The 26,591-nt window shown below is 39.6% G+C and overlaps 1 protein-coding gene across 1 annotated transcript in view; it reads left to right on the top strand.

Annotated features, from left to right (window-relative positions):
• LOC111332253 (fibroblast growth factor receptor 4-like) overlaps positions 1-26,591 on the top strand; it is a 59,224-nt gene that overhangs the window by 9,845 nt on the left and 22,788 nt on the right. The window contains exons 5-13 of the mRNA XM_088727735.1: positions 5,456-5,707; positions 14,918-15,184; positions 20,601-20,843; positions 23,288-23,376; positions 23,571-23,626; positions 24,687-24,865; positions 25,210-25,320; positions 25,436-25,454; positions 25,590-25,620. Coding sequence (XP_088583861.1) covers positions 5,456-5,707; positions 14,918-15,184; positions 20,601-20,843; positions 23,288-23,376; positions 23,571-23,626; positions 24,687-24,865; positions 25,210-25,320; positions 25,436-25,454; positions 25,590-25,620 — 1,247 coding nt within the window. The remainder of the gene's footprint in view (positions 1-5,455; positions 5,708-14,917; positions 15,185-20,600; positions 20,844-23,287; positions 23,377-23,570; positions 23,627-24,686; positions 24,866-25,209; positions 25,321-25,435; positions 25,455-25,589; positions 25,621-26,591) is intronic.

Raw genomic sequence — 26,591 nt, 5'->3', positions numbered from 1 at the left:
CGTAGCCAACCGAATTGGTGAAATACAGATGTTTACTGAGCCGTCGCAGTGGCAGTATGTCTCTACCAAAGAGAATCCAGCCGATTTATGTACAAGAGGGGTCACGCCTTCAGAATTAGCCAAATGTTCCTTGTGGTGGAATGGTCCTGACTGGCTGACATATGATTTCAGTAAGTGGTCGAAGATGAAAGTCCCGGACAGACCTAGTGAAATGCCAGAGATGAGAAACTCGAAAAGGAAAGAAGACATGAATGCCTATGCAACCCTCATGACGTATAATTTTCAGAAAGGAACCGCAGCGAAACAGAGAAACACGCTAAAAGAGTGGAGACTAGATCCGAAACGGTTTTCCAGTTGGACACGTTTTGTTCGAGTACACGCGAGAGTGAGAAGAGTGCTACAAAACATGTGCAACAGAGACAATAGGAATGAAAGTGTGGAACTGTTGACCGAAGAATTAAAGGATGCTGAAGGAGAAATAGTGCGCTTGGCACAACGCAACGCTTTCTGTGACGAGTACAGAGCTTTGAGCTCAGGAAAGCCGATACCAAAGAAAAGCCAGTTGATAAAGCTTAACCCGTGTATCGACGACGATGGAGTTAACCACAGTGATGGCCGATTAAAGTTCGTAGGTTTTCTTCCATATGATACCAGATTTCCAATCATTGTACCTCGTGGACACTGGGTGACGAAACTTATTGTGAAGCACTATCATGAGAGAGGAAATCATGCTGCTGGAGTAAACTTCACTCTGCCAGTTGAGTGAGAGATTTTGAATTATCGCCGCACGCGAGGAGATTCGCGAGTGGGATCGTGAATGTAACGAATGTAAAAGAAGACGAAACAAGCCAGTTTGTCAGATTATGACCCCCACTTCCGCAAATGAGGCTCCGTTTCAGCCTCAGACCCTTCGCCCAAACAGCCGTCGATTTTGCAGGTCCTTTCTATGCTGTTCAAGGACTCTGAGGCCGTTGAAACCACTACTTTGCATCCGCGTCAACGATTGCGAAAGGTTCAAGACATTATTTCACGAGTGTGGAGGAGATGGCTGAAGGAAGTTGTTCCAGCCCTTAAAAGTCGACCAAAGTGGACTTCAGAGTGTTGAGACCTAAAAGTTGAGGATGTAGTCCTTGTAATCCAGCCCGATACCCCAAGAGGACTTTGGCCATTAGGACGGATTGTTGAAGTGTATCCTGGACGAGATACCCACACCCGTGTAGCTGAAGTTGCGTGTGGTGTCAAGACTGTCATGAGACCGATTAACAAACTGGTTCCGCTTGGAATTAACTGTTAATTGCTTAGTTGGAAACACACTAGGACTACCTCCCATTTTGGGGAGGGGGAATGTTAAGAAGACGTTAACGAACTTGTGCGCGTGCGACTCGCATGCGCGTGCTTTGGGACTACGTAGGCTAATAATATCGTAAGCAAATCACGCAGACCTTTTAATTTTGACGTGCGCGATTTTTTTAGAGGGAGTTGAAAAGTTTTTAGTTTATCGAGTAGCAGTTTTTGTTTAATGGTCGTTGTCGTTTACCGTGAGTCTGCAGTTTACCGTGTGGGAATTAAAGTGTTTGTTTAGTATTCCCGTTTCGCTTCCGAACATCCGCTGTGAAAAATGTTAAGTTCAAAAATGCTCTCAACGACAACAATGACCCGTAGTTAGCCCTGCTGGACCAAAGAAACACACCAAAAGAGTTTATGGAAAGTATACCGTTGCAAGGGTTGGTGTCTAGAGGCACGAGAACCTTACTTCTTACAGACTCTAAAAAGCTTTACCCAGAAATTCCAGAAATGTGAATGCAAAGATAAAATTGAAAAGGCTAGAGGCCAAGTGGTACTACGCAAGCACAACCCACACCCTACCAGAATAAGATAATTATTTTCCCATGTTTATTTCCTATAAAAGGAGAGCGCCTCGCTGGCAGCACACGACCTTTCACGCTCCATGTTTTCCCTCTATGTTTTAGAGAGATTTATTAATATTTTAAGTTTTAAATCTAGTCTAAACCCAAAAACATGGCTTTGACGTATTCAAGATCAGTACTTCAACAATTATCGTCATTTTCCCCGGCTTTATTGAGTCCACTCCTGTGGCGTCGCTTCACTGAGCACGGTATCACTCGCATAAAATCCACACGTCGGGGTTGCCGTAGCGGTCGCAGAAAGCGAGGCAACAGTGTATCGTGCCTAGGAAGTGCAAGACAATTCCGTGCCAACGTCTCTCCAACTCCAAATGAAGATGATTCGATGGGTTCTGACCAAATTGCTGCACTGGACCACGAATCTAGTAATTTGCATAACCGCTCCTCGAGCTTATTAAATATTTAATGTAACACCTTTCAAACCAACAAAACAAACAACCCTTCCGTTCCGCCGGTGTTGCCCGAGAACGGAACGAACACTTCAAACTCTCGGACTGACGACAATACGTTTCCAGTCATCACGGATCGTCCCATTGAATCGCGTAGCGTGTTTGGTATGAGCTTGATGCTTGCAAACACAATGTCTCTGGCGCCCAAGATCGACGAAGTTCGTTCTACCATCTTGGACTACAAACCAAGTTTAGGATTTATTACCGAAACGTGGCTGAGGGACACCATCAGTGGAAACCACCTCCCCATTCCCGGTTACTCGTTTATTTCTAGAAACCGCACCACGGACATTCACGGAGGGATTGTGCTCTATATAGTGGACACGGTCAGGTATAGATCTCTTGATCACTTACAAGACCCTAAGTACGAAGTTCTTTGGGCGTGGTTAAGACCAAAAAGACTCCCGCGCGGGACACCCTGCGTTATCACGGCCACGATATACCATCCGTTCTTCAACGACAGCGCCAGAGACACTGCTTTGTTGGACTATCTATCAGCATCCTTAACTACTGTTTAGGGAGAATTCCCAGGTTGCGGGATTCTACTCTGCGGCGATTTCAATCGGCTAAAGTTTAATCGTTTAGCTGCACAATTCGGACTGCGGCAATTGGTCAACAAGCCCACTAGGGGTGATCAGATCCTGGACTTGGTTTTCACCAACCAACGAGAATTGTACGACATAAATTCCGTTCAGATTTTACCGCAGTTTGGTTTATCGGATCACAATGTTGTCTTCGTGCACCAAACAACTCGTGCTCCAAGGAAGGCCCAAGTAGAAGAACCCTTTCTAAGCGGGACACTCGGGCCAGTCGCACGTCCGAGCCTGGGCGTTTCCTCGTGTCTATCGACTGGTCAGTGGTTAACGAAGCATCTAACTGCGAGGCTAAAATGGCGCTGTTTACGGATTTCATCAAAATTGGTCTCGACCACTTAATGCCGGTTAGACATGTCAGACTTCACCTGAAGGATCCCCCGTGAGTTACTGAGCGGTTCAAGAACCTCATTAAGCTCCGTCAACACGCCTTCCACAATGGAGACATGGATCAATACCGGCGATATCGAAATGGCATCAACCGCACGCGTAAGTCACTTCGCAGTAAATACTATGCAAGCAAAGTGAATAATTTAAAGAACATCAAGCCCTCGCAGTGGTGGAGCGCAATTAAACGAATCGCCGGTATGAATCCTGCGTCATCTTCTGAAAGTCTCCTTTCCAACCTTCAGCTCGGGGACAGTTTCGATCGCCTAAGTGACGTTGAACTAGCTAACGCCATCAACGCTGTGTTCTTAGAACCCATGAAGCATTACCAGCCCCTATACGCTGTCCCTAGTGTAGTGGAGGACTCCGATATGCCTTTAATTACGGAAATTGATGTCCTACACGCTCTAATCAATCTAAACCCGAGGAAGCAGCTGGACCTGACGACATCGGTAACTGGCTATTGAGGGAATGTGCAGTGATTCTCGCACAGCCTATTACATCTATACTGACCGCGAGCTTTAGAGAACAAAGGCTTCCCGCCTCTTGGAAGCTTGCGGACGTGGTGCCTCTCCCTAAACAAAAACCCGTAGTTGGTGCCACTAAGCACCTGCGTCCTATCTCCTTGACGCCCGCTATCTCTAAGGTTGCGGAAGATTTTGTGGTACTCAGATACGTCAGTCCAGCGGTGTTGCAGATCATAGACCCGAACCAATATGGCGGTATTCCAAGATCCTCCACCTTGTACGCTCTGATTTCCATGGTACATAACTGGTCACAAGCCACTGATGCCACAGGTGCAGCTGTTAGAGTGGTATTTTTCGACTATCGTAAGGCTTTTGATCTTATTGATCACAATTTGCTGGCCAGAAAGATCAAAGCCTTGGACATGCCACGGTAGGTTCGCGTGTGGGTGCTGGATTTTCTGTCAGACAGGAAACAACGTGTCAGGTTGTCATCAGACTGCAGGTCAGAGTGGGGCTCAGTCCCCGCCGGGGTGCCACAGGGGACCAAGCTTGGTCCCTGGTTGTTCTTATTAATGATCAACGATCTTGAAGTCGACGCGCTCACTTGGAAGTATGTAGACGACACAACTATCGCCCAAACGATACCGCGAGGTTTGACCAGTGATGTACAAAGCGCAGTTTCCGCTGTTGAGGCGTGGTCGATCGAAAATAGGATGGAACTGAACGCGGATAAATGCAAGGAGATGCGCATTGACTTTAAAAGGAACACTCACAATTTTCCACCAATTATGATTAATGGCGAGGAACTATCAGTATCAAACAGTGTAAAAATCCTAGGAGTCACTATTAGCTCAGATTTAAAATGGAACGAACATATCTCAGAGTGCATTAAGAAAGCGAACAAGCGCCTTTACTTTATTGTTCTTCTAAAGCGCGCAAACGTTCCTCTGAGCGACATTATAAATTTTTATTGCACCGTGATAAGATCTGTTTTAGAGTACTGTGCGCCAGTTTTCCATCACGCGCTCCCACAGTATCTTAGTGACGACATTGAACGAGTGCAAAAGAGAGCGCTCTCCATCATTTGTCCTTATGCGTCATATTTCGAATGTTTGGCCAGGTTCGACTTAGTAACCTTGCACGCGAGACGCGTGGCTCTGTGTAGCAAGCTTTTCGAGTCTATCACGTCGTGCCCGGATCACAAACTCGTGCCTGTCTTACCTCCTAAGAGAGAACACAGATATAATCTAAGACAGTCCAGGGCTTATGCCATGCCCCGTACACATGCAAATCGTTTTAAGAACACTTTTATTCCAAGTATGTGTACATAAATTCTTTTTTTTAGACTAATTTGTACATATTCATATATAGAAAGTTTTTCGCATTTCTGGTTTTATTATAATTTCAATTGTATTTATTCCTAGTTCTAAGTAATTGTAACGCAATTCAGTCTACGGACTGCCATGTTCGATATTCTAATAAACTCTCTATCTATCTATCTATCTATCTATCTCCGATAAAAGTCTTAATTTAAGGTGTATAAAAAATCAGAGTAGCAGGATTTGCCATCTGTGGATATTTGGTGTCTAATAACAAAATTTCCAAATTAAAATCATTTCTCAATTTAATTACAGATTCTCCATCTGTGGACAGTGTAGTTATCTCTCCAAATACTGCAATTGAAGGTTTCCCATATAACCTGAGTTGTGAGGCATCTGGGGTTCCTCTGCCAATTGTTTCTTGGATCAAAGTTATTAATGATGAGCACTATGCTGGGATCCTATTAAATTTCACCAGCATTTGCAGAAATGATGCTGGAAAGTACACATGTGAAGCAAGTAATAGATGTGGAAAAAACTCTAAGACCGAGGCTATCAATGTGTTGTGTAAGTACTGTGTTTGTATGCTTGGTAAATTTCCCCCTTTTTTTTTTTTTGGCTGACTACCCGTAACAACATTAAAGGACAGCTAGTAAATCAGGTTACATCAACTGTAAACTGTATCTTCTAGATCACCGATCAAGACAATTCAACAGAGTGAAAATATTACAAAAGGACCGGATAACCAATCTCTACCTGTCATTGGATTTTGCTCCAATGTTTGATTTTGTGGACTTAACCATTAATTTTTACCATTCCACAAACTGAGGAGTAGTAATCTGGGCGATTGATTGTGAACCTCAGTTAAGTAGTGATTCTTCCTTTTATCCAGAACAAGTTTACCGGGTATTCTAGGCTGAGGTTAGCGATTGAATTTTCAATGACGGATAAGTGACCATTTAGTTATTGTAAGAGCGAATGCTTGAATTGACCGAGTGACAATCGAAAAATGTCGCACATGATCGAAAAATTGAAAACTTTTATATTTTACCCAGAGATACCTATTAGTGAACTTAGAAACGTGGAAAGATTTTTTTCCCAGACTTGCTTCTTTCTCCTAGAAAATTCACCAAAACTGAAACGAGCGTCGGTAGCCGTAAAACAGCGGAAATCAATGCCCCAAGTAGAGGCAAATGAACTTTGCTCATGAAAAGGGCAAAAGAAAGCAGGCTCGTATCATTCTGAAAAATTTGTATAGGAGGGATTGAGATTTGGGTTAACGGGACAATTTCACTTCATTTTAAGTTCAGCGGGAACGCTTTTAAATCACCAATATTTCAAAATCAAAATATCGCATTTCGTAGCAAATTTGCAACTATCATTTCCTCCATGAGGTATAACTCAGAATCGTTTCAGATTAAGTCCATATTAAGTAAAGTGTTGTTTTCGAATGTATAACAATTAGTTTGGGGCTTCTCATTTCCGCGCGGAAAAACCAGGCCGAACTTTGTGAAAATCGCAACATCGTCATTTACGTCACGACACAATTCAATTAGGCTCCTCGCAGTTAAATCCGGAACTCCAAGCACATTTTAAAAGTTAGCATCGTGTTCGATCAGGAAATCAGTGCAGTAAGCTAGCCTTGCGTAGCTAACCACGGCAGATTGGTTTTTATCTCTTCTCTCGTTTTAAAAATCCTCCTCCATTTCCCATGGCGGAATTGTTTACAATAACACGTTCCGTAAGCTAGCGGAGGGCGTCTGTTTTTGTTTCCGTATTCAAGCACCTCTGAAACGCAGAGATACGACTGTAGGAGAACTCACCCCCACCCCTTTGAAAACCCCTATGGTAATTATTTTTAAGGGAAAATCATTCGATTTAGTTGCGAGTGGGAAAAGACACTGTGGCACGGTTTTTCTCGGCGATTATCCAAGAGATGACATCGTTAGGTGGAGGGATACTGAAAGTATTACGCTCGAAGAAAAAATGGTGCATGGAACAATTCAAAGCTTCAACATCGCCTCCCCTCCGGAATTTTTAAAAGTTTTGAAGGTTGGTTCCAGCTCCCCTGGGCCAAAATCATGTTCAAATGTCCTGCCCAGGTGCTAGATCTTAGTGGTTCGCAATGGGGTTAACTGCTAGACGTAAAACGGCGAAAATTAGCCGTTAGGCGTAAAAACTGATAAATTTTCACCGTGAGTCCTAAATACTGTAACCATAAAAAAATTAGCATTAGCCGTATAAAATGGCCAAAAAGTGTAACCGTTGGCCGTGAAAGCCATCTTTTCATTGAAACCCTCATTTCAATGTCACATCTTTTGTAAAAGGTACGATCAGCGATTGATTTGACTATTCAAGCTCCAAAACCTAGACCTTATAGACTCTATTTTCTGAGCTATTCGCTTTAAGTACCTCCATATTGAAACTTGAAACCACAAATATTACCCTGGAAATACTTGATACTTCCAATTCAAATTCCCTACCCCACCCAGGTAAGGATCAAAGGACGACAGTCAAAAGCCTGTGGGTTGCCCCGGATGTTGAAGCTGCGATTTGTCAGTATACAACGTCACTGATACCGACAACCTCGTTCCCAGGGCCTTTTCACTTAGTTAGGGGTGGAGCTGGGGGTGGGGCCACCCCCAACTGAGCGAAAAGGCCCTGGGAAAGAGGTTGTGATACCGATTGAGCATTTTTTGAACGTCAAAATCTAAAAAAGGAATGTCAATTAGTAAGCTAAGCAAAAACTAATTCGATTGAGTCAACAACCACACCTAAAAAAAAGCAAACACACAAACTAAAGATTATGTGTGACTCTTTCTCTACAATGAACTTTTAGCAGAAAAACTCGAACACGAGGTAAAAAGTTGCAAGGACATATATTTCTCAAACTAAATAGCTCCGTGAGAAAATATGCCATTGACGGAAATACCTCGAGCTTGAAGGCTCTAACAACTTACTACATGGCTCGAAAGTCTTGAGGTTAATGCAAGCTTTCTGATTAGTTCTTACTCGGTCTGGACCTTGCCATACGGACTACTTCCACGGAAGTGATCTTAAGCCGTATATTTTTCTTCGTGAAAGCCGAAAAAATAAAATTAATGAGGTTTTCCCGAATGCCATGATAAAACCCTTAGTAACATTGCTTGCTTGAGCTGTACTGTGAAATATTGGCCCCCGATCGTTTTTCTACGGGCCTCGCTACGCTCGCTTCGTACTTCCAGGATTTTGGGCCAATAATGCTCTGAACGGCCCTCGCACTTGGTTAAAAAGAAATTATTCTCTGCAGCAACTGCTTATTTGTCTTCCTTTGCACAGCCTCTGTAATTAAGAAGGCTGACACATTATATCTCTGCAAGCAAACCAGAAATTAAAAAAAATCCGGAACAATGTGCCGCGCCACTTTGGCAGTTTGATTAGACCAGCGCTTTGCGACATTTGGAAATCTTCCTCGAAATGATAATTTTTTAACAACAAAAACCTGTAGCAAGGGTCAGCAAGAAAATTTTTGTCAAAAATGCATTATTAATTCTGTGATAAGGCCTGCGCATTTTTCCTTCAGCGCGGCTGGATAACTTTTCTAGAATGCGCGGCATTTTTGTGACCCTCTCCTTCATCTAACGCCTAAAAAACAGTGAAGCCCGGAACAGGTGATCTAGTCTGATCGTTGGAAGGTGTGTTAAGAATTTGCGCTCGATCTAAAATTAAATCTATTTCGGCCTCAACATCGGTTATGCTGACAGTCCTGAGGTATTCAGAAATGACTTACGGCACGACATTAACTGGAATAGTATTAGCTATAGTGTCAAAAGAAATACCTTTTTCTTGACTTAGTTGTTTTAATTTGCGAACAGTCTCCAACCCAACCAATTTTCGTGAGTTTTGTAACTAAAAATTTTAATTTTCGTGCTTAACTCAGCTAAGATTCTTTGTTTGCAGTAGTGATTTCAAATGGCGCGTTGTTAGTTATACATTCATCCTCAGGTGTAGCCCACCCTATCTATTTTATTCTGTTTCCAGCCATACTTGGTATTCTTCTCATATTTCAATTATTTTGTATTTTGTCTCTGTTTCGCCTTTACTCTGACTTCTGATCCTTTCCCTAATTTTTTTTCTATAGCCACTTGTTGTTTTGTCTTCTGCCTATTGGCTCTTCTAGGCAATGTCATTATTACATTCAACTCTACGTATGATGCACGATCCTCGCAGTAGACAGTGCTATTTATGCAATAGCGAAAATCATACCTGAAAAAAGTATCTCAGAGGTCAGTGGTTCGAATCCCGTACAAGCCTGTTTTTTTTTTTTTTTTTTTTTTTTTTTCAGGTCTGAACTTGGCTATTGCATAATTAGCGCTCTCTACTGCGAGGATCGTGCATCATACTTATCTAATACCGCAGTTCAAAATATATGAACTTCATATATTCATTGTATCACATTCAACTCTGCATGAGATCCCAGCTGCGAAGTCAACAAGTTTCACAGCAATGACTACCTGATAGGAAAAATTATCGCACAAAAAGGTTGGTTAATTAACAACTATTCACGGAAGTGGAGGTGGTTAGTGATGGGTATTTACCGAGCCGCGAAGCGCCTCGGTAAATATCCACCGCTAACCACCGACACTGAGGTGAATAGTTGTTTTAGTGTATACTAAAACAGTGAGATAATACACACCACCAGAAATTGATTTTAATTCATACATTCCATTCAACTTTGATTTTCAAGCGAACAACTGAGGTTACGCTAGATTAATTTGCATTTGTAAACAAAACCTTTCTCATTGATTTTTATCGATAAACTCCGGGTTAAAAACTTAAACCACTACCTTTAGACACGGCCAAACCAAATTCCGTCGCTTTCTTTGTGTTTTCAGGGAGTGCCTTGTCGTTAATTTGACTGATTTCTTCGCTTGTCACGAGTGCAAACCGGACGCCATTTTTTCCCGAGTTGATCGGAGGTAAATAGCAAACGATATTCGGAGTTTGACTAGCCAATCAGAGCACACCTTCGACGCTATCCACTGTTTTAGTATATACTAAAAAGCGTTATTCATGGATATTCGTGGCCGTAAAATTACAAGATGGAAACACGATTGAAATAATTTCAGCCATGCGTGACAAATGCTTGAGTGTGTCACATCTTTACATAGATTGCTTTCCAGCGTCAACGTCTTCAACAAAGAATATTTGACCTGCCGTTATAGATGATTGAATTGTCCTCTTTGAAGTCGACAATGAAGCTCAAGTTTACCCTAGAACTTTGTTAAAAACTTACAGGTGTTCGAATACTCAAAGAAAAGCGGACGCCCTCCGCTAGCTAACGAAATATGTTCCAATTTTCACAAAGTTCAGCCTGGTTTTTCCGCGCGGAAAAGAAAAACCCCAAACTAATTTTTATATCCTCGAAAACAACACTATTTCCACTTACCATGAGCTTAACCTGAACCGATTCTGAGTTATACCGCATGGGGAAAAGGATAATTGAAAATTTGTTGGGAAATGCGATATTTGGATTTTGAAATATTGGTGATTTTTACAAGCGTTCCCTGAGCTAAAAATTCAGTGAAATGGTCCCGTTTTAGACTTAAGCCATACCTCAATCTCTCCGAAACAAATTTGTAAAATTGATACGAGCTTGCTTTCTTTCGCGCTTCTCGCAAGCAAAGTTGATTTGCCTCTACTAGGGGCACTGATTTCCGCAGTTTTACGGCTACTGGCGCTGGTTTCAGTTTTCGTGATTTTTCTAGGATATAGAAGCAAGTCTGGGGATAAAAACCTTACTAAGTTTTTAAGTTCACAATAAGGCATCTCTAACTGAAATATGCGGATAATCAATTTTCGATCGATGTGCCACCAATCACGCGGTCTTGCAAAACAATCGCTCTTAAGTGCCACAGCCTAGATTTAAAGAATCGATTCAGAATTTAAAATTATGTGCTTTGCCACACTGTTAGCGATTGAATTAAAGCACACAGGAAAAAATAGGCTCCTTAAGGAATTTACAGATCCCCAAATTGAAGTGGGTCTTAGTTTTTTTCATAATCACAAAAAAAAAACGCTTTATCACCAAAAATAATTCCTCATTGGAGTTATAGATAAAATTATCCAATATACAGGGAGTGATAAAAGTTGTTGCAAATTCATTTATGAAAATCTTTTTTGAAAAGATTTACAGAGCCCTCAAGGGTTAAAAACATTCGTAAGTTGAAGGCCTTGTACAGAATGTAGTTGTTACAGAATGTGTTTACGATCAGTGACATTCAAACAATGTAATTCTTTTCCAGAAACGAGTTTTAAAGACTTTTCCATACAACCAGATAACCACTAAAACACTTAGGAAAAAGCAATGTCTGGAAAAATGAAATGTTTGTGGAATATCAATAGTACAATTTTGTTCTGGATGTTAGATCACAGACATTAACTGATCTCTCTAAACTTGAGTGCAATGTTACACTAACCATGAACTTAGATCACCTAGCTAACAAACATTTTAACACATACAACAGTCTTGTAGCCATTAAAAATATATATCTTACTAACTAAGCGCGAGGGCTGTACTGGGAGAATATCGGCCCGAGGTCTTGACAGTACGGACCGAGCGCAGCAAGGTCCGTAAAAAAAAGAGCGAGGGCCGATATTCTTCAAGTACGGTCCCGAGCAAACTTGGTTAATAAGAGATTTATTATACGACTGAAGTTCAAAGGGACACAAATGTCGTATCATTCGGGACCATTCGGGACAGTGCCCGGTCCAATACTGAGAGAATATTGACCGCAATAGAGCATTTTGATTGGTTGATTTTAGTTATTGGCCCTCTGACTGCCCGAGTCATGGAATAAATATTGTTATATCTCTTATAGCAAGTTCACTGGCCTTCACGTTTCCTGATGACTTTGAAGAGTTTTTGGAATTTAAAATGTCCCCAAAGTGAGGAACAGTTTTGTGACCTTGAGATACTGGGAAGAAGTTTGAACTTTATAAGGGGCTATCAATGTGGTCATGGACATACAGACAACTTTGAATTGTTTCAGAATCCTTATTTCCAATCAATGTATAGATGCATGATAAAAAGCTTTCGTATATTCAACATCTGCTCTTTAAGGCCAAAACATGTTTCACTGCAGGTAACTATAGAAAGTCAAGTTTGCAAGTACATATGCCATGGCAACATAAAGATATCCTTTGATTAATTGTATAAGCTAGGAAAGAGACATGAAGTTGACATTTGGCTATTGATGGTTAGTGGTGTAAAATCTTTTTTATGTCCCCATACCTTCTAAACTAACCAGTACGTTTCACTTTCATAATAACAAAATATTAGTAGTCTTTCAATTTTTGTTGTTAACTTACAACAGGCTTCAAAATATAAAAAGTTAAGTTTCCTCCAGGTCTATACATGACAAACATTCTAAGAGCGTAACAACATCCATTGTATTGACTCATGATGTTAAAATATAGTCGGAAGTAGCTCTCAATATGTGAATGTCAATTTGAAATAATCCAGAGACAACGACGGCTTTTAGGCCCATACAGCCACTAAACTTTGGAAACTTGGAGCAATTCAAACCAAAGGCCAGCATACTGCATACTCGAAAAGAAATTTTTAAGCAACTTCATTCCACAGGATGTGGTTGATGTTTATTTTTTATTTTCAATCTAACGTTTGCGATTCTGTTCTTTTGTACCATTTATTTCACAAAGATCAGTCAATGGAAAATATCAATTGTAATCCACGGAACATGCTAGTGGACAATACTATGAGATGCAATGAATATATGAGGTTCATATATTTTATCTACTGCGAGGATCGCACATCATACGTGGACAATACTATGTTGATCAATGAAAAATTAAAGTCCTGTACAATACCCAGATCAGTCGTCAGATTGGAGTTTTAAAATTGAGTCTGAAAGTAATGTCTGCGATTATGGAAGTGCCTATAGGAAGGTTAAGTGAAAACTATAAATGCCAACCCATTTGTGGTGATTACTCACAATAACAAATTAGTGTCAACACAATTGTAATGTGATTATCTTTATCGTACCTGATGTAATACTTACAATCACATCGGAGATGGAAGAAAGGTCAAGAAAAACTGGCCTTGCTATCAACACCGCAAAGACCAAAGTCATGAAGATTAACTCAGGTTCAAGGAGGAAGATCAGAGTGAATCACGCCGATATCGAAGAGGTAGAATCGTTTACATACCTTGGGAGCGTAGTAGACACATGTGGGGGAACTGAAGCAGACGTTGCAAACAGGATTAATAAAGCAAGAGGAGCCTTCCACTCCCTTAAGAAGATCTGGAGCTCTGGCAGCATATCTACATCAACTAAGCTGAAAATCTTCAACTCTAATGTAAACGCTGTGCTTTTATACGAGGCAGAGACGTGGAGGATGACAGTCAAAACGGCAAGAAAGTTACAATCATATGTCAATCATTGTTTGCGTCGAATCCTGAAGATACATTGGACAGACAAGATCACAAACGAGGAGCTCTGGGAGTGGACAGGTCAAATACCGATGGTCAAGCATGTGAGGAAGAGAAAATGGATGTGGGTAGGCCACACGCTGAGAAGACCCTCAAACAGCATTACGAGGCAAGCCCTGAGTTGGAATCCACAGGGAAAACGAAAGAGGGGCCGCCCCAAGAATACCCGGAGGAGAGATACGGAAAAAGAGATGAAGGTCCTCGGGAAGAACTGGAAGGAGCTGCAACAGGTGGCAGAAAAGAGGCGTCAGTGGCGGCAGTCTGTCGATGGCCCATGCTCCAACCTGGAGCCAGGGGCTTAACTAACTAACTAACTAACCAACAATACCCAGATCAGTCGCCAGATTAGAGTTTTAAAATTGAATCTGAAAGTAATGTCTGCGATTATGGAAGTGCCTATAGGAAGGCTAAGTGAAAACTATAAATGCCAACCCATTTGTGGTGATTACTCACAGTAACAAATTAGTGTTACTTTTTTAGGGGAAAAACTAGAAAATTTGAGGAACACAATTGAAATGTGATTATCTACATCGTACCTGATGTAATACTTACAATCACATCGAAAAAAAATTATGAGAAAAAAGACTTCTTGGATCATTTCTAATTATATATGGGAAAACTAACTTTAAACTTCTTACTGAGTTATATCAGATTATTCTGTCAAAACCAAGCATGAAGTTTAAAATCACCCGACAGAAATTCTTCTTCAAGTCTAAATAAGCTGTTTGACTAAGTCACTGTTTTTTTTCTTTTTTAACCTTGGAGGAACGTGTATTTATCATCCTCAAAAGTCTTTGGAAAGGTTCTTGAAAATCTGGTTTTGAGCTATAAACTGAACTTAACCATAATTATAACATTTATTTACTTTAAATCCTATGAGAGGCACAACAGATATGAGTTTTTCCTGATCATTTTCAAAAGAAAAGAGGACCAATATCACAATGGAGCATCATACATCATGAGTGACACATAACCAGTTGACATTATTGCCTAATAAAGTTTATGAAATTGGAAAACATGCACACTTAACTTGGTGATTGAGCTACATCAGAAATAGCCACTTTGCAAGATAAAATATGCAGAATTTAAATAAATAAACAGTTTAACTTTGTAAGAATACATTTTCATTATGCTCTTAAAATAGTTTAAACGAACTTAGAATTATAGTAGATTTGGAGTTAGACGGAAATATATTTTTTTTGCTGTTGCTGTTAAGTAACAGGATATAAGGCGATGAATTATTTTCTCATGAATGTTATAGTGACCTTTTCATATTCCTCTCCCAGACAAACCAGAGATTACCCAGTTCAAAACATCTGCTGCCCACTACACAGCATGTCAGAATGGTGTTACAAGCCTTAACTGTGCAGCTGATGCTAATCCACCTGTGACGTCATACCAGCTGTTTGAGAATGGCATTGCTATATTGGACAAAAGCACTTCAGGAATGTGGAGCAGGAACATGTCAGCTAAGGGAGTGTTCATTTACAAATGTGTGGCCAACAACAAGTATGGAACAGGAAGTAGTGGAACGATTCCTGTTCATGTGTACGGTGAGTGACTATTCCATGTTCTGAGGTGTGTAGGATAACATAATCTGTTTATGTTATCAAAATAACTTAGCAAATGAGCACCGTGGTAGCTAATTTATAAAATCTATTTCAAATGGAGCCTTATTTTAGGGTTTGTTTACTTAATGGAGAGGAAAACTTGTTTGCAAGAGCTACTAAGAAAGTGTTAAGTGAAAGATGTAAATGATAACCTCTCAGAATCACTATCGAAGTTTATTACAGTTTGGGGATCAGCCCAAATGCGAAATCAGGCTATAACTGAGTCATTTGTAAAAACTGCCCGTATTTAAATCTAATGGTTCCCTGTTTTTGGAAACCAATTGTAATTCGCGACTCTTTGGCTTTTTAATACTTGCAAAGGTACTGCGAGCACTTTTCCTTTGCGTTTTTTATTTTTTTAATAACAAGTGACAGGAAGGGAGTTCTTCATTTTTAGTGGTATAACCGTAGAGGCTATGAAATCAATGTATTTTCGAGAAGTTCAATTGACTCGTGAGGCATTATTGGACTATTTTGGATCAACAAATGTGATGCTTCTTAGTTGCCATCAGTTGTTGTAATTGTCATTGTTATTTTTTTTATGGATGTACACAACGTAATTGCCTACTGTTTCAGTAACGTTTCATATTGCTAGAACGCATGTACTCTACCCGCAAGAATAAACTACTTTTGCCTTGTCAAGGCAGGATATAACATTTCCCCAAAAATGCATGTGTCCTTTGAAATCTTTACTTAACTGAATCTGGCTTCACGTGAATCTACCATAATTAATTAGTGATGGAATTTACCAGCCTTAGAGCGAACATTTTAAACTGCATTTTTAGTCGGGCGACCGACTATAGGTTTACCATCGGGTTTTTCCACAAAACTCCGCCACGTGCAATGGAGAATACCGCAGACACGTAACAATAAAGGCCCAACCTTTTTTCCACGCTTTCAAAGATGGGTGACGCTATATCGAAGGCGTTCGTCGAGGGTCGAACACACAAGTTCATAGTACAGTGTTTAAACTTGAAATACGTCGTGTAAGCTGTAGCTCTTGTTCCCCACGAAAAGTTCAAACCCGAAGTGTGTAAAATCGTACTGAACAAAGGATGAAGATATACAAAAACGAATGAAAATGTTTTCAGTATGTTTGAGCTATTTACAAGGTTATCAATGCGCCAATAAACCTAACAGTAACGTTTGAATTTTGGACTGTAACTTCAACTCTTAAGAGTAAATTTTGAGGGAGATTCTCCTTGCAGCGTTGAGTCAATTTTTCACTTACGTAACGCGAAAAACTTGTCAACACTTAAGCGTCAAATAATTCGTGAAATAACGGGAATTTCAGGAATTGTACACAGCCTAGCTTAGTCTTAACCCAGCCCCACACTGGGAAGAATATTCTCCACCATCAATTTACGTCACTAATCCGCAACGATGTTGTGAAATTAATAAGGGCAGACAAAGTAGCTGGAGAGAGTCTGAGAAATCTACTTTGATGCAACTTGCGTGGAAGTACAGGCCACAACTGTCGCATCCCAGCCAATCTTCTCCACCGTCGTCATGGCACACTATGCAGACGTTGATATTTCTCCTACAGCGGACGAAACAAGTATTTCATTATCATTCACTTAAGTAAGTCTTCTTTCTTATTGGGTCAGGTCTCAAACTTTGACTCTTAACTCTATATCAGGATCAAACCCAATGCTTGGCAAGATTAAATGATATGCAGTTTGGAAACAAGCTGTGACTTAGGTTACTTACTCGTGGATGTCATCGTAACAACAGACGTTATTAGTGCACGTTGGGTTGCTATGTCGAGCATCTACGGAGGACTCTTCGCAAAAACATCTAGCAAACTTAAAGAAACGATCGAAAACAACAATCAATCATTAGGAAAAATGATTGAAGAATATGCAATATTCTGTTAAATTCCTTTTAAGGCAGAAATAATTCAGAGGTTACTGAGGTATATTTAATCGAATGCACTTTCTTCCTAGTTACCTTGCGAGGGTAAATATTTCGTACCTTAACACCTCATGATTTAATGAGAATAGTGACTTCTGTATTAAACTTAAAAACTAAATGTCGCGTGTGGGTGCAGAGCGTGAGACAAATGAGAACTCCGCACTTGTACCCATACTTCTGTTTTAAGTGCACCAGCTCGATGCAAGGCCAAGATAGAGAAAGCCAGCCCGTTTTGGCGTCAGCGACCTCACTACAAATATAATGACAGGCAACTAAAGGGTTACTTTATTCTCAAAGTGACTGCCGTTTCAAATTGAAGGAACAGCTTTTTTCACTTACGACTTTGTAATTTTACACTTGTTACTGAAAGTAGACATTGCATGCCTAATATGTTCGCTCTTCTGTTGGCAGAACAGGGAAGGTCAATAAGTCATGTCTACGGTACTTAGTCGCTACTACATAAATAGGGTTTACTGACTGCGAGGAACGCTTTCGTATATTTTATGAAACCGCAGTACACATGTAAGATTTTCATTTATTCAAATTTATTGGCGGGTTTAATACGAACCAACATAATGACCTGCTCCTAGTTGGCTTGTTAGCTCAGTCTGTAGAGCAATGCACCAGTATCGCAGAGGTCATAGGTTCAAATCCCGTACGAACCTAAGATTTTTTCAGGCCCTATTTCCACCTACTAGATAAGTAGGGTTTATTACTGCGAAGAACGCTTCTATACATTTTATGAAAGCGCAGTAAACATATATTATTTTCATATATTTACTGAGTCGTCGCCATCATAACGCATTCTAGTGGCTTAGTCAAAAATTGTCTTCGGTTTTTAAATGTCATCCTTTCGCGGGATTTCGCAATACTCGTACTCGCGGGTTTCATAATTTGCCCGCTGACCAAAATTACTGTTTACTCTTACCCTCGACGAACGCCTTCGATATAGCGTCACCCTTCAAAGATGGCGGATATGTCGAATGTGTTAACAATTTGTGTCATCTTTTCTACGCTCAAACATACAGACCCACACACCGTTCGCGGTAGACTCACTCTAAAAGATGGCGTGTGTAATGAGCGTATATTTAGAACCGGTCGTTTCGTGAACTTAAAATAGCAAGAGAATCAAACGATTTAGTGAAGTTCTCTTTAGATCAAACCAGAAATCAAATGAGTTATCACTGAACAGAAAATGTGGACTGAGTGACAGGAGAACATTTGTTGATAAATACAAGGTGCCTTGGGATCAAACTCTGGGAAACGACAACAAAGATGCAGTGTCGGACTTTCGTCAGGTTGAGGATAAACGTAATTGCTATATTTATGTGACCTTTATCGTGATTATTAAGCTTACATTTGTTATGTTTTTGCTCAAACAGAGTATATTATCCGCTGTTATTTTTCTGTTCGTTCCATTAGTTATGTCGCTTTTGTGCGAATATTAAATTCACTTTTTTGTTATGCAGGAATGTTTGTTTGGTACCAAACAACGCTGTGTCAGATGAATGTGATGATGTATAATTTGGACAGAGTAGCGCCATGCATAGAACAAAAGTGTGACGAATCAGCGTTGTGTGCAAAACAAAATGATGTTGCAAAAGAAATAAATATGCAAAAGAATTCAGATCTCATCATGCGGTGTTTGTTAATCGTTGTCAGGGGGATATCAACAGTGGTGAGTACCATGTGCGAACACGATTCGATCGTGAGCATAGCAGAATGCCAGTAAAAAAAACTACAAAAGCTTTCGCGTAAAAAAAAAATAAATACAGAAACTTATGTGCGGGGGAATTCTTAAAAACATTCCTATCTCATCAAAAATGTGTTGGTACGTCAAAATTAATGCAGACTCAGAAAAAGGAGCAGTAATGACAGTATCCACTTTGTACAAAAGATGAGAAAGAAATGGCATTCTAAACAGTCAACTCTGAATTGAAAATTGCTGAGTTGTAGAGACTCTTTGAGCAAATATCTATCTTTGTATAGCTGTAATACCTTAACAAGTGTGTACAAGAATGGGAGCCGCAGAGGTCATGTGCCATTTCAACTTTGTTGATATATCCAAAATAAAAAAACCTACTTGACCGCCTGGAGTCGATTATTTGATGTGGCCTTTCACTTGAGAAGAGAAGCACAATATATTGCGCTTAGTAAGCAAATGTAATGAATTTGCGACTGAGAACTTGTTATTTTAGTGGTTCCAATTTCTTGATCTCAGGATTTCCAGGAAAACAGCATTGTAACGAAGAGGCACAGCGGGTTTCATGAATTTTGTTTCCCCAAGAAAAATGTTTACAACGTAATATTCTATTGTTTTGTTCGTCTAGTATTTACGCGCATGTCAGTATTTGTCCACTGTTCATCAGTTCCTTGGTTCTTATTTCTTTATTTCACTGATTAAAATTCATTGATTACCAAACACCCGAGATTGTCGTGCGCATTTTTCCGACAACCTTTCTGCAAACAGCTGTATTTGTAGTGCATGCTATGATTTATAGGGGGATTCTCAAAAAGTGTTTCATCTGGCAAATTCATGCAAGAAGAGCACTTTGAGATATGAGTTATATCTTGCAAATGATTCAATGATCAATAACATTCCATTTGAATTACTTTTATAAAAACATCCAAAATGTTTTGGTGAAAGGTTCACACTTGGCATCTGATCAAATTGGGAAATTGGCTGGGCATATTCAAAATGTGGTCGTACTGTGTCCAATGACCAACAATTATCAAGAGTATTATTACGGTAGTATGAAATGAACAGGTATGAAAACGATCTGCTATCCTTCACATCGATGAGACAGCTTTTATTTCCAGTATGGTATTTGTTAGTCTCTTACCGTGCAAGATAGCAGTTATCTAAACTAGGCACATTTGTTTTGTACCAGATGTGTTTTATATATATAAAGAAAATCTCATTAATGAATAGTTTACGCGTTATTGACCAAGTGTAGGGTCAAGATGGCTGGATATTGGCAAGTTCTCTTTTTGGCGTTTTTATGGACCGAGACAAAGTTGAGGTCGATGAAAACGCAAAAAAGTGAACGAGGTAATTGAAGGATTTATAAATGAGCAAAAAGGTTTCGCTTTAATAAGAATCAAGAATGCCTTGTTTATTCCCAGAGCCGGGAAACAAAGCCAACTGTGTTAACAGCAGAATAAATCCATGAGGGTCGTTTAGTGTGTTTTCTATATTTTGACCGTCTTCTGCCCCCTTTTGCGACTTTATCACCGACATTCTTCAAAAGTTACGAACTTTTTGAGTCCGCTCCATATAACTTTTTTTTTTTGTGTGGGATCAAAGCGAGCAATCCTGAGCCGGCATGATGCGACTATCTTGCCCGCTCGGGATTCCCTTGAGAACACAGGATCTCCTTCATATTGTCCACGGTGCTGCCAGCTACTACATAATAAATGATAATTTTTGGTTCTGGATCCTTAGTTCCTCCATCCATACAAGAAATAGACAATCAGACAATAATCGAGGGGAACGATGTGACTCTAACATGTCAGGCATCTGGAGACCGTCCACTAGATGTGTTTTGGATCAAACCTGATGGTCAACGCATTACCACAAATGTCTTGACGATTACAAACATTACAAGAGGTCAAGCCGGGGAATACAGATGTGAGGCCACTAATAATTGTAAAAATGTTTCAAGGACAGCAAGTGTTGACGTGCAATGTGAGTATTTATACTGTACATTAAAGTCAACATATACTAAAACTCACCCATCTTCTTACAAGTTTGTCTCCCTTGAGTCATAAAAAGAAATATGATTTCAAAGAAGCAGTTATGTCTTGTTTCAAAATGGCTTCAAGGATTTTTTTCGTATATTAAAAGGGAAAACTCTGCATAGCTCTATCATTCTTACTCGTGAATACAAATGAAAATATGTCTTTAGAACTTTACGCCTCATTAAGAAAGGAAATCTCTTAAAAATGGTATTCAAGGAATATCGTGCCTTTTGAAACACTCTTACGCTTGCTTAAAACTGATTAATCTATACATTTTAATTGGGAGATTGCTTTCTACTTAAAGACAAAAGTTATGATGTTGGGTAACAAGGATTGACTGTTGTACCTGGATTTACCTCTCGTTAATATGTTAAGAGTGCAGATGCTTATTTCGGTCAGGTTGTCTTATGAAGCAAGCATTTGTTGTGCAATGGAGTTAAGCCCGCACATGTGGCGGTATTTTTGAAAATAGGCATAGCCACGAAAATAAGGAGCAGGAATCCATGTGTATAACGGCAAATCCCAGACTTTAAAAAGTTTAAAAGAAATGCGAGGCTTCAAATTGAAAATGAATGCTCTTTGTAATTGAATTTTCCTTATTGTATTCATGATTTCCTCGACATAAACGCAATAGAAAGAAAATTAAGTTGTGAAGAGCGCTAAAAATGCTTCTGAGTTTGGCAGAACACTTAATAAAAGTAAGATGCTGATTGATTTAAGTAAGCTAGTGCAAGCTGCCTGTTAATCTTGATAATCAACATAATCGTAACAAAATTTGCGCGATACTTTCTTTATTTGTAGAATTTGCAACAGCACTCGAGAGCACCTATAGTGTAGCTGAAACGTTATTGGGATAATAGAATCATATTTAACAACAACAAACATATGAAACATATGTGTGAACTGCGGTTATGAGACGTATATGAGAACGATCCTTCGCAGTAAAGCACTATTTGAGCAATAGTGAAAATCAGACCTGAAAAAAATTTCAGGCCTGTACGGGATTCGAACCACTGACCTCTGCGATACTAGTGCAGCGCTCTACCAATTGAGCTAACAAGCCAACTGGGAGCAGGCCATCAAATTAATTCGATATAAACCCGTAGATGATAAATCAAACAACAACAAACATATGAAACATATGTGTGAACTGCGGTTATGAGACGTATATGAGAACGATCCTTCGCAGTAAAGCACTATTTTTTTTCAGGTCTGATTTTCACTATTGCTCAAATAGTGCTTTACTGCGAAGGATCGTTCTCATATAAGAATCATATTTCTTTGTTACGGTAACAATGCGAACTGCCTTATATTCTAAACACACCCTAATTAGCAAATTAGATATTTAGGAAAGCAATACAATAGCGAGTTTTCAAAGACAACTCTTAAGTTGGGTAAAGACGAGGTAGGGGCAATGTACTCATCACCGATCTGAACCTGATCAAGATTTGGTTGATGTCAAAGTTCAAAACTAATAACAACCAGTTCAGCTTTATCAGTACCGCGGATTAATACGTGAACATATACACCTTATTCGATGCTTTGATATAAATTATGAGCAATAAGCAAAATGTCCGCTTGTTAATGGTTGAAACAACGAATATGTCATTATTATTCCCTCTTAAGTTTTTCATTTTGGTTTGCGAAAGACATCCTGGGGCCTTATCTGTGCATCGTATCGATCGTATAGGGAGAGAGCGAAGAACGAAAACAACACGAACGAAACCATTTAAGAGTTCGGCTCTGTGTCTGTCGCGCTTTAAAGTTCGTTTCTTTAGAAGGAGCAAAGTTGGATTGTTCGGTTCGACCATTCTGTTGCTCCGTATTTTTACTCCGTATTTTTACAAACTTTTGGTTAAAGAATTCTAAAACGCAAGTAAACAAACGAATTTGTAACGAAGTTTTGACCATTTCATGAGAAACAACGAAACTTAATTCAACTTACTTACGGACAGACAGTTCACCGCAAAAATGAGAGGAGCTCTCTCCTCAAAACTGTTTGCAAAGTTATTTCTATTCCCAATTACCTTTCATCTTACACGAAACATATAAGATCATGCAAAGTATGCAGGGTGTCATGTTCCGACTCAAAAGATCTTTATGAGCAAAAGGCTCTCTACCCTCTACAATGGAAGGAGTGACAAAACAAAGAGACAAAACGAAAACATAAAGAAAAAGTATCCCCTCTATTTCTCTAAGGACTCCTTCCGGATTTGATGAGATTTGAGGCATAAAATGCTTGCTATCTTCAAATACAAATTACGTGATTAATGTGGCTTTGCGAAACTATTTTTCAAGGAGGGGGGATGAGTTTCTCAAGGTGAATTATTGTTAGATCGAACCGCTTTTCTGTACTTTTTGTGCATCAAGGCTCTTCATGCTCTCCTTTAGCTTCAGAAAGCACAGACGTTTACCTTACAGCGACAATAGAGGAGAGCTGTAGCAGACGTGAAGAAGTTGCTGCGAAATTTCCAGAAATGGTAAGATATATAATTGATCCGTTAATGGAGTTTATCGAATACTGCAAAGAGATTTATCATAAAAGTGAAAATTAATCACTCTTTATCTTGAATGAAATCATAATATTTCTGCTGAGATATGACATTTTTAATAACGTCCCTCAGTAATGTAACAATCATTGAAATATATATGTTTTCTTCACGTGTCTTTCTAGGCTTGTCAAATTGCCTTTCGGTTTGGCTGCTCATCTGCCAACACTGTGAACACCAGGTAAGGAACACTTTTTTTTCTACACTGAACCAACAGCAGATGCAAATCTGTGTTCTTGGAGGGGGAAGCTTAATTTAGCAAATTCCATCGTTTAAACTGGTTTATTCCTCTAACAAGTCTTAATGAATGCAAATAATCGACATTTGAAGAAAATTTTGCTTAACGTACAGCAATAGATTAACACAGTATTACATGAAATCACTTATGTTTAGCTTGGTTTATAATATCAAAAATATTTCAAAATATTTCAACACCTTAGAGTCACCAAAGGACGAGATGTTCAAATAAGTATTATAACATAACTATAGCAAAGCGCGCTCACTGATCGGTTAATTCAGCATCTACTATTTGCCCATGGGCGTATGCTGCTGACGTGAGCAAATGCTAAGACTATTTTTCCGCGCGCGCGCTTGTTTTTTTCTGATCACGTAGGATTTGTTAAATAAAAGGGAATTCTTGTTACAATGTGTTAATGTTATGTTATAAAACAAATGGTAAACACCACCGCGTACAATATTGAGTTATAGATATGTAACGCCTTCCCAGTCGTTTTGTGTTACGTGACGCATCCCGTCATTCCTAGTTTTTCATACGGGACCTTAAGATAAGCTCCCTCGTGGAGAAAAACAGAAAAAACCTTTATGCTAGGACGGGTATTTTGTGGTTTCGTTAAGGAGCTAGTCAAGCTTCACTTGAAATCCCTTCATAGGCATGTTCCATGACAGTCTTGGACAGTCATCCGGATAGTTTAGTGAGTATCATCTCAAACTAACGTTGTAATTGACCGTGGTTAAAAATAAACACCGGACTTGATTGTTAGACGTATTGGCGCATACCCTTGGTTTTCACGCGGCCCGTTGCACAAGCAAAGCGGCCGCTATAGGATGCACTTGTGAGGTTTGCTAAGCACTCAAGAAGCTAGAGTCGCCGACTATCGCTTCGCACGACTCTTACGCTTCTTTCGTGCTTAGCTACCTCCCGCGTGCATCCACAACTAAATAATGGACGCTGTGTTGTTTACCATTTGTTAAACGGTACTCATCGCTTCCCCTTTATCTAGGTGTGGCAGTGTTGTTCTCGACTTCATGATGAGGTTCAATCAAAGTGTAACCGTCAGTCATCTTTTGACCCTGCTATCAGATACTGCAAGGCAAGACAATTTCGGAGTTTTTAAAGTCGATCCGGACTCAATTAAACAAATTTTCATACCCACAGACGGCTTGGAAAGCACAGCGAAGGGTAAATATTACAAAGAAATTGTGTACAAGCACTCTTCGGAAAACGGACATTTTGTAATTGTATTTCGTGGATCATTTTAAGCAAACAACTCATTTCCGTGAGTGATATATTTCTAGGTTGTTATTGTCGTTGTTTTTTTTTTGTTTAATTAACCAAAACATTGTTTTAAAAAATTTCTGTAGTAAAGTAGCGCCTTAGTTTTCCCCAATACCCAGCCAAATCAGAATTGACGTTTTCTCGGTCACAACTTTAACCCATGTAATGAGAGCAATATGTCAACCAGGATCAATTTAAATATTTTATGAATGTACCTTCATTAAGCTTTATAAAACGAATCATTTTAGGTCCTGAAGAATGTAAATGCCGATCTAACAACGTCTTGTTTGCCATAATTGGAGTTCTAGCTTTCATAATCCTTCTTCTAGTGATTTACATAATCCGGCTACACAGGAAAGGTAAGTAACAACTCATTCATTACCTATGTTAGGAGTTATTATTAAACAAGAGACAAAATAAAATTTTTGACCCAGATCCACATCAATTGTCTTTTTCCCTTTTGTTCTTTTTCAGGCGCTGTTGGGAAACAGAGGTAAGAATTTGCTGCCGCTTGCGTACTGCGTCAGAGTAATGCACCAGATATCGTATTATGTTAACACAAAATTTCACTTAAAACTGACGAAATGCTTTGCTGTTTGTAAATATTTTTATCCCTTATCAATTGTAGGACTTATGAAGATGAGAGAGGCGTTTACGACGTAAGTTACAGCTAAGGGATTTAGGCCATGTGTTCTATTACTTTTTTGACATAACTATCAAATTTTATGACATAGCGATGAAATGCGGGCTCTATATATGTAACCTAATAAAGCATCCGATCAGACGATGCGTTCTATAATCATTTATGTTCTAGGATGAAATAGAGGAGGAAGCTAAACCCGATAGTGTCTTTGTCCTGGGATCATGTCCTTTACCAAACTACTCGATGAGTTTGTCCCACGTGGGTTCGTTCTATAGATCACTAGAGGGCCTGCACCCGGTTGACTTTCTAAATAATTGTTTTTGCGCCCTTTACGCCGTCTTATTTTTTCGATACAATTTCGGTCACTACAGCGACGTGCGGTAAGAGGTTGGCGAAAAAACAGAATTTGTTTGTCCTCTAACATTTTCGGCAGTAGCTCGACGCACTAACCATTTCTCACGGTACGACCTCCTCACTTCGGCCTAACAAGTTAATGTAGTGTTGAGTTCAAGGCAAAGACGTGAATTAATTGCTATCAAGGTATCATTGCTAGGAGGACGTAAAAGTTGTTGTTTTAATGTTTTAGATCTATATGGAACGGCTAGGAAACGTTTGAAGTTTTTTAACTCACCTGTTTCGCTATAGCTTTGTAACAAGAACGCGACTCCGGCTTGGCGAGTTACCCATACCTTGAGACGTTTACATGCTCATCTCACCCATCATGTAAACATGATCAACATTTTATCATATGACCCATCCGGCCCCGCTTGCGCAGTCCAATAGAAAAACATGAAAGCTGACGTGTGCAGGGCCAAACGGGTTGACGTAAGCCAGTTCGAAGAAAGCCGCCGCTTTATTGTAAAAGCTTAAAATAAAAGAGAAATATGAAAAAAAGTCGCGTTTTCAAAGAACGGGGAGTTTGTTTTTCTGACTTAAAAGAAATTAAGGAAAAGCTTTCAGTATAAAACTATTTTTTGTGCTCGAGTG

Source organism: Stylophora pistillata, chromosome 7 (genome assembly GCF_964205215.1).
Source record: "Stylophora pistillata chromosome 7, jaStyPist1.2, whole genome shotgun sequence".
Taxonomy (NCBI): domain Eukaryota; kingdom Metazoa; phylum Cnidaria; class Anthozoa; order Scleractinia; family Pocilloporidae; genus Stylophora; species Stylophora pistillata.
Note: the sequence above shows the minus strand (reverse complement) of the source record. Positions and strands in the feature narration are given on the sequence as shown.